At 42.8% G+C, this 13408-nt stretch overlaps 1 protein-coding gene across 3 annotated transcripts in view; it reads right to left on the bottom strand.

Annotated features, from left to right (window-relative positions):
• UCK2 (uridine-cytidine kinase 2) overlaps positions 1 to 13408 on the bottom strand; it is an 82981-nt gene that overhangs the window by 20081 nt on the left and 49492 nt on the right. Inside the window, exons 1-3 of one of the 3 annotated variants that reach the window (XM_037825450.1) lie at positions 7707 to 7745; positions 4572 to 4731; positions 3656 to 3752 (exon numbers count right to left, since the gene is read on the bottom strand). In XM_037825450.1, the coding sequence (XP_037681378.1) occupies positions 3656 to 3752; positions 4572 to 4731; positions 7707 to 7730 (281 nt within the window). In that variant the 5' untranslated portion in view covers positions 7731 to 7745. Of the gene's footprint in view, positions 1 to 3655; positions 3753 to 4571; positions 4732 to 7676; positions 7746 to 13408 lie in introns of those variants that run through there. The other 2 variants (XM_037825449.1, XM_037825448.1) reach the window with 2 other exon arrangements.

Raw genomic sequence — 13408 nt, forward strand, 5'->3', positions numbered from 1 at the left:
TCTAGGTCATCTACCTACCCAGAGGCAGACACTCATGCAAGCATGACTTTCTCAACAACCAGCGGGGTGAAATGTTGCTAAGTGCCCCTCAAAGATGGCACCTGCTCAGGCCCAGCTCTGCCTCGCCTCAATTTTGACTGTACTGTATTTTCATCCTTTGACTCGGTCCTTATGTGTTTCACCCACTGCCTCTTACTCAAACTTCAAAGGTAGGTAATGATTACCACTGCAAGGTTTACTACGCACCCTGACCAGTAGATTAGCCAACATTTGTGCATAAAATCAAAAGGTATCTTAAGACAATAGATTTATCTGTGCAAACACATGGAGGTCAGTAGCCACGGCCAATGAATGAGGTTCCCGTTCAAACTCTCTCCTATAAATACTCTTTGATTACTTATTAGCCTGGACCCTTGGGTTGGTGTCTAAATTCTAAGGCAGGCATTGGTGGGACAGCTATCAAAGTGCAGAATATGGGGATGGAAGACAGCAGAAAAGGACAACATAAGTAAGATTAAGAGATTCTGTAGAACAGTGGTGTAATTCTGGATACACATCAGTATCACCTGGGGAGCTTTTTAAAAAACACTTATACCTGGACCTACCCATGAGAGGCTCTGATTTAATTACTCTAGGAGTGGAGCTAGGGTATTAAGATTTTTAAAAAGCTCCCCAGGTATTTCTAATGTGCAACCATGGTTGGGAATCACTGTTCCAGAGAAATGTTGGTGCCAAAAAAAGGTTGTCTATTGTGGTTTAGGATAAGGAATCAAGCTGGGAGAGTTCAGAAGGGAAACAGATGAAAAAAGGACAAAGAAGTGAGTGAAATGAGCCACTCAAAGCAACTCAGTGCAGGCCAGGGTGGAAGGGCTCCGTTGGGAACAAGGAGACTGTTGGTGGGATCCCTAGGGTTCCATTTCAAAAAAGAAAACCACACTAACAGAGAAAAGCGACTGTACTAGGTTTACATAAACTGACATTATATCAAGTGCTTATCAGCACGCCGAACTGATAACAAGAAAGGAACAGATGGTCTTCTGACATAGCAGAAGAGTCCCTTCAATCCTGGGAGAGTAAGGAAAACATAACTGCCTGGTTTGTTGTTGGTGCTCCAAGAAGTTGGACTGATCACTGCCCTAGGTGGGAGAAAATTTCAAAACAGCTCAGAGCTAAAAACAACATTTATTGAGCAACTACCCGTCCAAAATATGCATGGGACCACACTTGGAGGAATATAACACTCAGGTGATCAGAGTCTGGCTGGGAAGTCCAGATACGAAACCTAGACTATTAGAGCTCGCTGGGGTATGTGAGATAATCTAATCCAACCTTCTTGTTTATGAGGAAGGGGAAGACCAGAGAAGGGTGTCTGCAGTGTGTAGGCATCTTCGTAGCCTCAGTACAACATCCTGTCTTCACCATCAAAGGCCCACAGTGGACTGAGGCTGCGGTTTGTAAAGCTGCCATTATACAAAATACCAGAAATGGATTGGCTTTTATAAAGGGGATTTATTAGGTTATAGATTTACAGTCCTAAGGCCATAAAAGTGTCCAAACTAAGGCATCAACAAGGGGATACCTTCACTGAAGAATGGCCGATGGTGTCTGCTGGTCCTTTGTTCCCGTGCCGTGTTTCAAAATGGCTTTCTCCAAAATGTCTTCACTCCTCTCCCTTAGCTCCTGGGTGTCCTTGCTTCTTTCTCCCAGGGTGTTTCTAAGCATCTGGGGGCCCTCTCTTAGATTCTCCAGGGCAAACTCTGAGCTTCCTCTCTTAGTTTAGCATCTCCAAACATCCTTCCATCTACATCTCCAAGCATCAGCATCTGTGTCAGCTCTTGAGCTGTCTTATGTACTCCACTGAACTAACCAAGACCCACCCTGAATGGGTGGGGCCCAAACCTCCATGGAAATAATCTAATCAAAGGTCTCACCCACAGTTGGGTGAGTCACATCTCCAAGGAAACACTCAATCTAAAGGCTCCACACTAATCAAAAGACTAATAAGTCTGCCCCCACAAGATTGCATTAAAGAACATGGCTTTTCTGAGGGACATAATGTACCCAAACCAGCATAGACGGAGTCATTTAACCCTGCATAGCTGGGGTGCACAGTAAGTGGCTCAGAAAACAAGGCTGGGCGGTAGGGGGACTGCTGTGGTCTAGAGTGGTGAGAAATTTCATAGAAAGAGATGGGATCTGGTTTTAAAATGTAAGGTTCAAAAATACAAGGGGAACGATTTTAAAACAAGCTGTGAGAGTGATCAGGAAAGTAATATACCTCTGTTCCAGGAATCCTGGCAGGGTTTTCTTTTGTTAATCCATGAACATAATGGATTAACAAAATCCTTCTTATAAAGGACTCCAGTAAATCGGATTAAAGCCCAACCTGATTGAGTTGGGCCACACCTTAACTGGAGAAACATCTTCAAGAGATGCTATTTCCAATGGGTTCACACCACAGGACCGCAGGTTGGGACCTGAACATGCCTTTTGTCAGGGGCCTGAGTCAATCCCCAATAGGACCTAATAAGAAGTGCATCAGTTACACTGGTGAGGGGTGAAGTGAGTGGCCTCCCCGCTTTGCATCGCTGCGTGCTTCCCTCTTCCTCCTCCAGCCACATCTTTCCCACACTCTCCAGTTCTGGTTCATGAAAAAAGCACAGGATGTATGTGGTGTATTGTACTAAAGGCAGATTGGGAGATAAAAACTGGGTTTATAATTAATAGAAACATCTGGCAGGAGAGGAGGTATGAGATCTAATCTCTCATTTTAAAAAAGGAAATTAAAATAAAAGTGAGATAAAGAGACCAGGACGGAAGAATTAGAAAGCAGGTGGTAGAAATGTGCAAAAGAGCCCCCAGCTAAAAACATTTAGTGAGCAACTACTAGCCTGGAATAATACAAGGAACCACACTATATACTATAGTGGTGTATACTACTTAGGAATTTTTAGAATCCGTCTGGGAAGACCCAAAAGATTTAATGTTAAAATGAAAACAGAGTGAGCAGAGAGTCCTGTACAGCTCTGAAGGGAGCAACTGAGCAGGCACTCGGAGTCTAGCCAGCAGGAGTGGAGGCTGCCAGGGGCCTATTCCCACCACTCACAGGGAAGAAAGACGGTGGAGGTCAAGCCACTCCTCTATTCCAAATCAGGATCACGAAGACAGAAGTTTTACTGGAAAGGATCGAGTTGAGTTGACTGGGATAGGTAAACGGAAGATTTGGCTAATTCTGAGCTCCATGTCTGTTGTAACCTCAGAGCCCTCGACCTCTCCTTGCTTTCCAATCCCAAGAAAACCAGGAGAACAGAAAGGACAGTGTTCTTTGTTCTTCTCCCCACCCTTCCTTTATCCCGCCCCCTTTACTGCTTGTTCCAGGAACAACGGCTCAGGGATGTGGATCAGAACAATTGTTCAGTACCTCACCCAGGCCCAAAATCATGAACCCATTGCTCAGTAAGGAAATGTGATGACCAAACTGATCAAGGAAGGGCCTGGGTGAGCTCCTCCACGGGGCACACTGCTGCCCTCCCTTCATGGACAGGCTGCCGTGTCATCGGGTGGTGGTGGTGATGGTGGGAGGGGTCTTGGAGCTCTGAGGGCACTGTCTGAGGAGCAAAAGGTAGCAATCCCTGACCCTGAAGAGCACACTTACCGGGAATGAGAGACGAAGTCATACACGGGAATCTGGACTGTTCTCCCTTCGGTGATTTCTTTGAGTGTTTTGAAGATGAGTTCATTGTCAAAGGCATCTGAAGGAAATTAAACTGTTAAGGCATTTCTTAAATTTAAAATGATCTCTCCTGTGCTCCTGCACAGGGCAGCCCCACCAACCTGTATTTCATATGTGTATATCACACCCTAGAGAAGCATTTCCCCGAAAGCTGTATTTCAACCCGGAGCCAAATGAAAACTCTTGAATCCCCAAGATGGAATTTATGAGTGACTTCTGGTCAACCAATTGCCTTTCTTCTCCCTTGACATTCCATCTCTGGCCTGAGGCATCCTTCTCCTTCCTCTAAGTTCAGGTCATCCTGGGGTTGGCATATGTTAGCCTGCTAAGGAGACACACCCTGCCCCAAGCAAATTCATGACTAGGGGAATGCAACAAGCACCATACCAAAAGGTTTTGATTCCAACCAACAAGAAAGCCCAACCAGCTACAGGAGCAGTGGAGCACTCTGGGACTGTCAGCGCAAAAACCATCCAGGCAGCCACCCCAGACCATTCTGCCCTCTTCTACTGGTTGGCGAGTTTAACACACATGCTGGTACACACACATGAGGTGGGTGGAGGAGGGCATGGCTCAAGCTGCTTCAGAATTATGTTCTGGCCCATCACAAGAAACAGGCTCATACAGAGTCACCTTTGATCAGGCACAGATTCCATCAGTATTTAATGAGCCAAGCACTCCTGATGCACTTCAATAACCCACAATAACCCTGTGAGGTCAGTCGTTAACAGTATCCCATTTTATAGATGGGGAGAGAGACTCAAGAGGTTAAGCAACCCCCTCCTGAGCAGATCAAAAATACCTCCCATTTCCCCACCCCTTCGGTTCTCCCACTTACCCGGGTGATCAAAGTTGAACTGGCCCTTCAGGGCTTTGGCCTTCTGCTCTGATGTGAGGACACGATAGAAGCTGTCCTGGCTCAAAATGACCACCTGCTTCTGGCGATAGTCCACCTCATTCTGTCCCAGAAGCTGCACAATCTTAGCACAAACAGAAGACTGTAAGGAGAGAAGAGAACGCCAAGGAATAAGAAAGAGGAAGTATAAAGGCAGGTCACAGATGCTAAGGAGATGCACCCTGCCCTAAGCAAGGGCTTTTTAAAGGATGAAACCAAAGGCTACCACCTTGTATAAAGGATTAGAAAGCTAAGGGAGAAGGATGAGCTTGCTGAGAGGGAAGTGTGAGGGTCTTGAAGTACCTTCCTTAACACAACATACCATACTCAGGTATACGCAGTGGTGGGGGTGGGGGTGGCGGTGCCATGGCAACAGCCACTTCTACCTCCTCTTCCATAAAAAACCTTTCCCAAAGCCACTTATAATTGGTGACACTAATTTAATTTACTCTGCCCTGGTGCAGATACACAAAGGAAGGAGCATAAAGAGGGCACATTGACGTGCTGACAGACCAATGGGCCTCTAGCTAACGAAGAAGTAGAGGGGCATCCACGGGAAAACCCTCAGCCCCTGCCCTTCTTTTTGTACAAACTGAATCAAAACTCATAGCCAGAGAGCTCAGCTTGTTAGCAGTAAGCCCAGGATCATGGCTTTAACCCTACATTTGTTGGATACTTTTGCTTTAGTCCATAGCCATAGAGTTCTTCACCCTCACAGTAAACCACATGGCCTTTTCACATATGTGTGCCACCACATATAGGGTCAGAGTGATGTGAGACAAACATTACCACCACCCAAACAACTTACGGACACCCCACTAAGAAAAAGGAAGAGTGGGGAAGCCAGTTCCTAGGAATGAACTCATACTTAACATGCTTTTATTTGACAGAAAAGTTAATTAACAAATAAGAATATCTACAAAAACTCTAGAATCCATTACCAAAGTCTTCTTATAGAACTGGATGACCTAAATATAAGAGATGGATAAGTTAGCATACGTAGAAATTTCTTGGGGGCTCAACCCTGGGAAATTTACCCTTGAACTTATTTTACCAAATTAATTTAAGAGAAAAAAACAGGAAATTTTAAAAGGTTACCATTCCCATAAAGCTATATACTTCTTTGGCCAAATATAAGGAAAATGGCCATTCCTGTTGTACTAGTCAATGCAAATTAAACTGTTTTGCGCAACCTGCCCTTTTGGACTGTAAGTTTTGACACATGACTAAATAAGGATCCTTCGAGGAACACTATTTTGACGGAATTGTTAATTATTTGAAGAAAATTTATTTTATTTTACTTTTATGACAATTTTGCATACTGAAACAAAAATGTATTTTAAAACTACTTTGGATTTTTGGAACTGTAGATTTGCTACACACCCGCACAAAAATCACAGGAAGGTAAAATTTGCACTTGACTCAGACTAGATTCAGAAATTAAAATGATAGAATAAAAATCAAAAGCTCTACATAATTATGTATTATAATTTTTTTAAAAATCTGTAGAGCCATAATCTCCTTTTATTCCTAACTTCCATCTGCTTCCCATATCCTAAGACTGTATGTAGGAGGGCACAGTCTAGACATGTGGCCTATATGCAGAAACAGAATCCCTTCTAAAAGTTCAAAGAACAGAAATGAAAAGAGGGATCTATGTTTCATTTGGATCCTGGAGTCAGATGTATATAATCTATTATGATTCTTCAAATCAAGGTACATTTTTGTTAAAGTTAAAACCCACTAAATGTTTTTAAACGAATGATATCAATTTAAGTAAAAAAGTAACCCCACCAGCACCAAAATGGTGGCGGGAATTTTGAAAAACTAGTCCACATTATCTAATTTTGCAGATAACCCACCTATCATTTCTCTGAACCCAGGCCATTCAGTTACTGAGTAAACAGCAGGTACAATTCTAGAGTTAGTGCTTGTCACAATTCTGTCAAGGAGAAAGTACGGCTATTTTGGTTGTCTCAGTCCTATGTTTCAGGGGCCTGGTTGGTGACCCTTCCCTTCCACAAACACATAACAACAAATGCTAAAATTTTAACTACCTTACTAGATGTCCACAAACTCTGTAATGACCACCCTGAGAGAACACAAGGGCTATGCTTCAAGGATGAGGAAACCAAGTCCAATGACATGCCTAAAATCATGCAACCCTGGCTCCTTCTCCTCAACCTAAACATACTAAGAAGTGCCAAGCTGGGAGAAGCCCTTTATCACGCAGGAGAGAAACACCACTGCAGAAACAAGCAAAGAAGCACCTGCCTCTACACCATCCAAGATTTTTCCAGTATTTTCTTCCACCTGGACCCTGTGAGATATGGGCCCTAAAAAATCTTAACTGTTGAACCTGGGTGACAAATAGGTAAGAGTTCATTATAATCTTTTTCTCCACTTTTGTGTAGGTTTCAAATTTTACACAGACGGGAGGGAAACAGGGAGAAAGGGAGGGAAGGAGGAGGGAAAGAAGGAACCCTACACAAGCCCCATTCTGCCATGAGTGAATGGTCTTTTCCTTACTTAATGCTTTCCTTTCTGTCTCCTCTACTTTAATTTGGGTGTTTCTCTTTTTCCCAATCCTGCCCTCTTCAAAAGGAGGGAATAGGGCTGCAAAAGGTCATCTGTTCCCTTGTGGAAGGAAATAATTAGTGACTGGGTTTGAGAAGGCAGAAAATCTTGATCCTACAGAATGCTAAAGATGGGACTTGGTGCAACTGCTACAGTGGGGTAAAACAAAATAAGAGCTCACATTTAATGAGGAGATTATTCCTATGTGCTGAGTATTGGGTTCAGCACTTTAACATTCTCATTTATTTATCATATAAGGGTCAGTGTTGACCATCTGTAGAGTGGGACGAATAATAATATTCATCATATAAGGTTGTAATATTATTATTCCCACTCTACAGTTGGTGAAGACTGAGGATGGGAGAGGTTAAATGATCAGCCCAAGGCACACAGTGGAGCCAGGATTCCATCCCAAGCAGCTCACCTCCAGAACCCACCCCCTTACCTGCACCACCTCAAAGGCAAACTGACCTTCCCTACTGGAGCTGGAGTGAAGCTTACATAGTTCTGCATAATTATCTCCATATTTGGTGCAAAATATCCAGAATATATTCTGTCCCCGCCACATCTAGCACTTCTTTGAAGGGGGGATGGAGGAGGCAGGCCTGTTGGGACAGTGGGTTGCTGTCCCATAGAAAGTTAGAACCAAGTCATTATAAGATTGTCTTTGGAAAAAAGAAAAAAAAAAAATTTAGTGAATGTGATTTATAATTTCTTCACTTACATGCCATTTTGAAGACATCTCATTTAATTCCATACAAGACGTTATTTTTTTAACTTTATAAAGCTCAGAGAATCAATCAAGTTAAATGACTTGGTCAAGGTCACACAGTTGGGTCTCAGTTCAAGGTCAGGATACCAAATGCACAATGCTTTTCACCATACCACAGCTGAAGCAGCTTTGGCATTAGCCCAATATTATCCATAATTTACTATATTTCTGGACAACAATGATGGGGAAGGGAGGCAGGGAAGGAATTGGTTGGAAATACAATACCGTTTTGTCCCATTGCCTCATTAAAAGTCAATATTCATGTTAAATTTCATAGAATTTCATGTAACTAAAGGTAGGCAAGGGGATTTGTATACCAAAAATAAGCTAAAAATAATAAAATAAAAAAAACTGCTCTAGGTTTTCAAATTTATAGTCAAAAGAATCCAGCTGTTAGGAATCAGTAACTAGGGAGTCCAGTAAATTCTTTGAAGAAAAACTTGAAGGACTAAGCCTCACAAACATCTATGATGAGGAGAAGCAACTTACAAATGACTATAGGAGTCCTTCCAGCATTGAAATTCTGAGAACGTGCCAACATTCCACTTCGCAGTAAAGCCCAGTCCACCAGATGCGCTAAACAATGAATGCTACTTTTTCAGACATTTCCCATTCAGGAAGTCCCGCAAGCAATCAATATCTCATCAAAAAGCGCCTCCTAGGGAGCAGTTTCCAAAAGGGCGGCTGGTGAGTGTGCGTAGGTTCCTGTACTGCTATAAAAAGTATATTTCCCTAAAATCATTCTCACATGGAAGGTGGTTCAGTCTAAACGCCATCTTACCGTGATATTTATTTCTAGGGCACGTGCCTCCAGGTCTTATCCTAAAATGCTCTTGTCCAATTCCAATACTGCTAAATGAGTGAAACCAACCAACCAACCAACCCACACGGGGCAGCTGTGACCTCACTGCCTCTCTGCCATACACCCCTCACTCCCAATATTTAACTTCTTTGGACCAAGCACAAGGTTGGACAGCTCAGAGGAGCATAACTCAGCCCTTGAGCGGGCTTCAGTCTGAGATACACTGGTTTTTCTAAATGAGAGTAAGAGGAATGTGCAGGCTAAATGCCATGCTGCCCAACATTTCAGGATTCCATCCTATTGTCTTTCAGCCCTGAACAAGTTGCTTCAGAATCAGATGGAAGGCTCCTCAGATGGAGGAACAACTACACAGTCCAGAGTTTAAAACAGCCAACCAGCTCCAGGGCAGGAGGTTGTAAACTTCATTTAACACCTGCCCTGAACTCTGCACCCCAGCAGTTAATAGTGCAAGAAGGCCAGATGTTAGCTTAGCCTGTTCAAATGGAAAACCCTATCTAGACCCTCTGCGCTGGGACTGTGCACCAAGTCACGTCAATTATACCTGACAGTGGCTTTCCTTGTCCCTATCATTAAATAATAATCACACCACTAAGTTATATGGGGTCTATCTCAAAGGAGAACCACCAGTCCCCCCAAACACTGCATCACTCCTTTGGGAGCTGGCACGAGAAAAACCAAAGCACCAGTAAGATGCCCTGGGTCAAACTGAAAAGAAAGCACAAACCTGCTGACAACTCTCAATCAACTCTCAGAAAGCTGTCACTCAAATGTTTCCCTGGGAGTATCTGCCAGACCATCTATTCCTGGAGTCATGGCTGGCCCCAGAACCCATGCACCACTGAGTTCCAGCCACATCTACCACCCACCACTTAAACACATGCAAACAAAAAATAATAAAAAGGTGCTAAAATGGAAACTCACTAAACTGCTATATAAGGGTTTTAGATACCAAAAAGTAGCCAGAGGTCATTTCAATAACGTAAGACACAAGGACCAATTGTGACTCAGCTTTTATTCCCAGAACTTCGCAGCTGGGGTCTCACTCAAATGTGTGTTTAACAGACTACCACAGAAAATTGTCTGAATCCACCAGAAGTCCTTTTTTTTCCAAATCTGGAATTACAAAGATATAGTTTGCCCTGTCCATTCTTAGAATCAGCTTTGATTTAGGTTACTTTCCCAAGGATTCCATCCTAAAGTACATAAGATACTTGGCCAGGGACAAGTAGTTGTATACACAAACAAACCTCAGTTCTCTCCTTCCTCTTCAGTACAAGAGTCCCTGAATTTTAGCTGGGCACATGCCTATATTGCCCAGGCTCCCCTGTGGCTAGTTATGCCCATGCTAAGTTCTGGCCAATTAGATAAGCAGGCGTGTTGAGTGGCAGCTTCCTGGAACCTCCTCAAAGGACAACTGTCCCTTCTTTTGACCTTTTTCCTAGCTATGGGTTGGAACGGAATGAAGACATGATGGCTGGAACTCCAGCAGCCATATTGTAGTACCGATATCATGCTAAGAGGAGAGGAGCAGCTAAGTAAAAGGAACATGAGAGAGGAATGAGGTAACTATAACAGCTTGTTTAATCCCTGTAATTTGAGGTTTTTCTGTCACTTTCAACTGAAGTAATCCTAACTAATACTGATTGATGTTAACATCTACTTATCCAGCATAACTTGGTATAAGCTTCCGGGTATAAATGTTCCCTTGAAAGTGGGAAAATCCTTGTGTCCCAGATAATTCATCAAGGGAACCACAAGTAACTCATCAGCCAATTCATTTCCATGTAAGTTTTAAAAGGCGGGATGAGGAACACTGCCTGGGCTCAATATCTCCAGATTGCTAGGCACTCTGCCACCTACCTGCCAGCCTACAGGTATTTTCCTTAAAGCATCAGAGTAAACTAGACATTCCCTCCCCACCTTTCAGCACTAGCCTGTGCTTTAGGCCAGATTCTCCCAGGGGAAGCAGTACTTGGGGGGGAAGGAGCGGTAAGACAAAAGAAGAACCATAGCTAGTATAAGATCTAAAATTCTGGACAACAGAGGCCCTTAATTGTAACTCCTGATCCATATGCTGGGGCTGCAAATGTAGTCCAGCCTGGAAAAATCCAAGTGTTAGACTGCATTTGAGAAAAATTCGGATTGATCAACAATTCCCAACATAAACATGTTCCAGGATTTATACAGGTGAATTACTAATCTCATTAAGCTCTATTCCTAGGAAAGACATTTTTAAAGTTCACTTCTGGGTTCATAAAATTACATGATTGGCTCTGCTCTTTTAGAGTCACCAAGCACTTATGAGAAATCCCCAAAGAGGACTAACTCATGAAATAAGACTGGTTCAGAATCAACTGAGGGATAACGTACAATAGCTCATCCTTACCCAGAGCATACTTTATGTGAGGAACTGTTCTAAGTACTTTATGTATAGTATAAAGTACTTGAAATCCTCAAACCATATGAGGTGCGTATTCTTATTACCCCACATTTTACACAGCAGGAAACTGAGGCACAGGAAGGTAATATTAAGTGACTTGGCCCAAGAAAGATCACCCAGCTAGTAAGGCTGCTGGGCTTAAGCTTAAGCACTATACATACTGCCTGCTTTTCCTTGACACAACACGAGAGGGAGGTAGAAACCTCTTCTCCTCCCAAGAGCCACAAACGACCCTAAAAACATCAGCGATGAAGTGCCAACAATGTTTAATCTGAATATACAGGAGCTCCCTGGAGCAGAAGATGCTCAGCAAGACTGCTATTTATACTCTCTGCAGGTCCTGATAAATGTTTCTGATAAATATTCTACCAGGCAAACAGTAAGATAACAATTCACTTCTGATGCCCTACTACTCATTCTTTGAGAGAAAATGGTGAGTAAGTATATGCTTCAGGAAACAGGGCAGCCCAGTGCAGGTGTCTGGGAGGAGAAATGAGCAAAGAAATGCTTCAAAACCTCACCACATTAAAAAAAAAGAACACCTCACCACATTAAAACTGGTACACTCATACCAGCCGTTGCTGTACGCTCTGGCAAAATTTTTAGAAAGCAGTATAGAAAAGAATCTTAACAACATTCCTACTGTCTTACCAAGTAACAAACTTACAATAAAGGTTACAGAAATACAAGTAAACATGCAAGAGAAACAGGAAGAATATAAATTGCTGTGTATACTATGACTTCAACCACAAAAAAGATACGGGAGGAGGAAATACTGCATGTGGTACACTGGTGGAAAATAAAAAGTGCTGTAGCTCTTCTGCATATCTTTAACAGAAAAGGGGGAGTGGCAGCATACCCCTCATGTAAAGCAAATCTTGACGTCCATCCACAGCCCAGTTGCCAAAGGTAGAACATCAAGATGGAGCTGTGCTTGGTATTCAAGTGAAGATGGTAGGTCTCACAACTGAATTTAAATCATTCTATAAAATGATGATTAATTTCATCATCCTCTTGCTTAATCTGAACCTGAATGTGGCATCTGTGGATACTTCTTTGTACTCTCCACAGGACAACCACAAAAGGCACATGCACACACACAAACGAATAAATCTGGGTTTATTGCTAGCTTTGGTGAGTTTGCTGCTTATGAACTCCTCTCCCAAAAGTAGAAGAGAAGAGGAGGCCTGCTGGAAGAGCACCCAGGGGTGAGTTTGGACCCGTTTCCTTTCCCTTGTACTTGAGGGTTAGGGAAGGGGCAGGTTGGGAGGGTGATGCTCAGCAAACCAAGCCCCTTGAACCAGAATGGGGGCATACCAAAACCCGCCCACCTGCTACAGTGTGGCCTTCTGAGCAAGGGTAATATGCCTATTACAGAAATAATGGTCTAGGACTTGAAGTTGTTCCGGGTAAGAGACAAAAAAAGAAAGCTGACATTTTCTCATTTAAAAAAAAAAAAATGAACAACAAAAAAAGAAAACCATGATGTACCAGTTGGATCCTCCACTGAATCTTTTCCAAATTGAAGGCCACCCATGGGTAAACATTTCGTGTGGACTTAACAGCACAACAGTGTTTTATTTTACAAGGTGTATTTTAGTTAACTCTTCCAATAATCTGTATCCAAACTGTGGAAAACCAGAAGTCAGAATACCTGGCTATCAAAAGATTTGATATCAAAAGAATATCTGGTTACAAGGCACAGACTGGAAGAAACTATTTGCAAAACTTGGACTTGCATCCAAAGTAAATTAAAACTCAACAATAGAAAAACAATTAAAACACGGGCAAAAGTTCTGACCAGACCCTCACCAAATAAGATATACAGACGGCAAAAAGCACATGAGAAAATGCTTAACATCATGTCATTAGGGGGAACCGCAAATCAAAACTACAATGAGAGACCCCTACAAACCAGGCAGTACTGGCGAGGATACGGAGCAGCAGAAACTCTCACTCTTGCTGGCAGGAACGCAAAGTGGTAAAGCACTTTGCCACTGGCACAGACAGTTGGCAGTTTCTTACAAAACTAAACATAGGCTTGCCATACAACCCAGCAATTGTACTCCTAGGTATCTACCCAAAGGAGTTGGAAACTTGGGTCCACACAAAACTTTCTACACACAAATGTTTCTTTTATAGCAGCTTTTTCATAATCACCCCAAACT

The sequence above is a fragment of the Choloepus didactylus genome, chromosome 2 (genome assembly GCF_015220235.1).
Source record: "Choloepus didactylus isolate mChoDid1 chromosome 2, mChoDid1.pri, whole genome shotgun sequence".
Classification (NCBI taxonomy): Eukaryota; Metazoa; Chordata; class Mammalia; order Pilosa; family Megalonychidae; genus Choloepus; species Choloepus didactylus.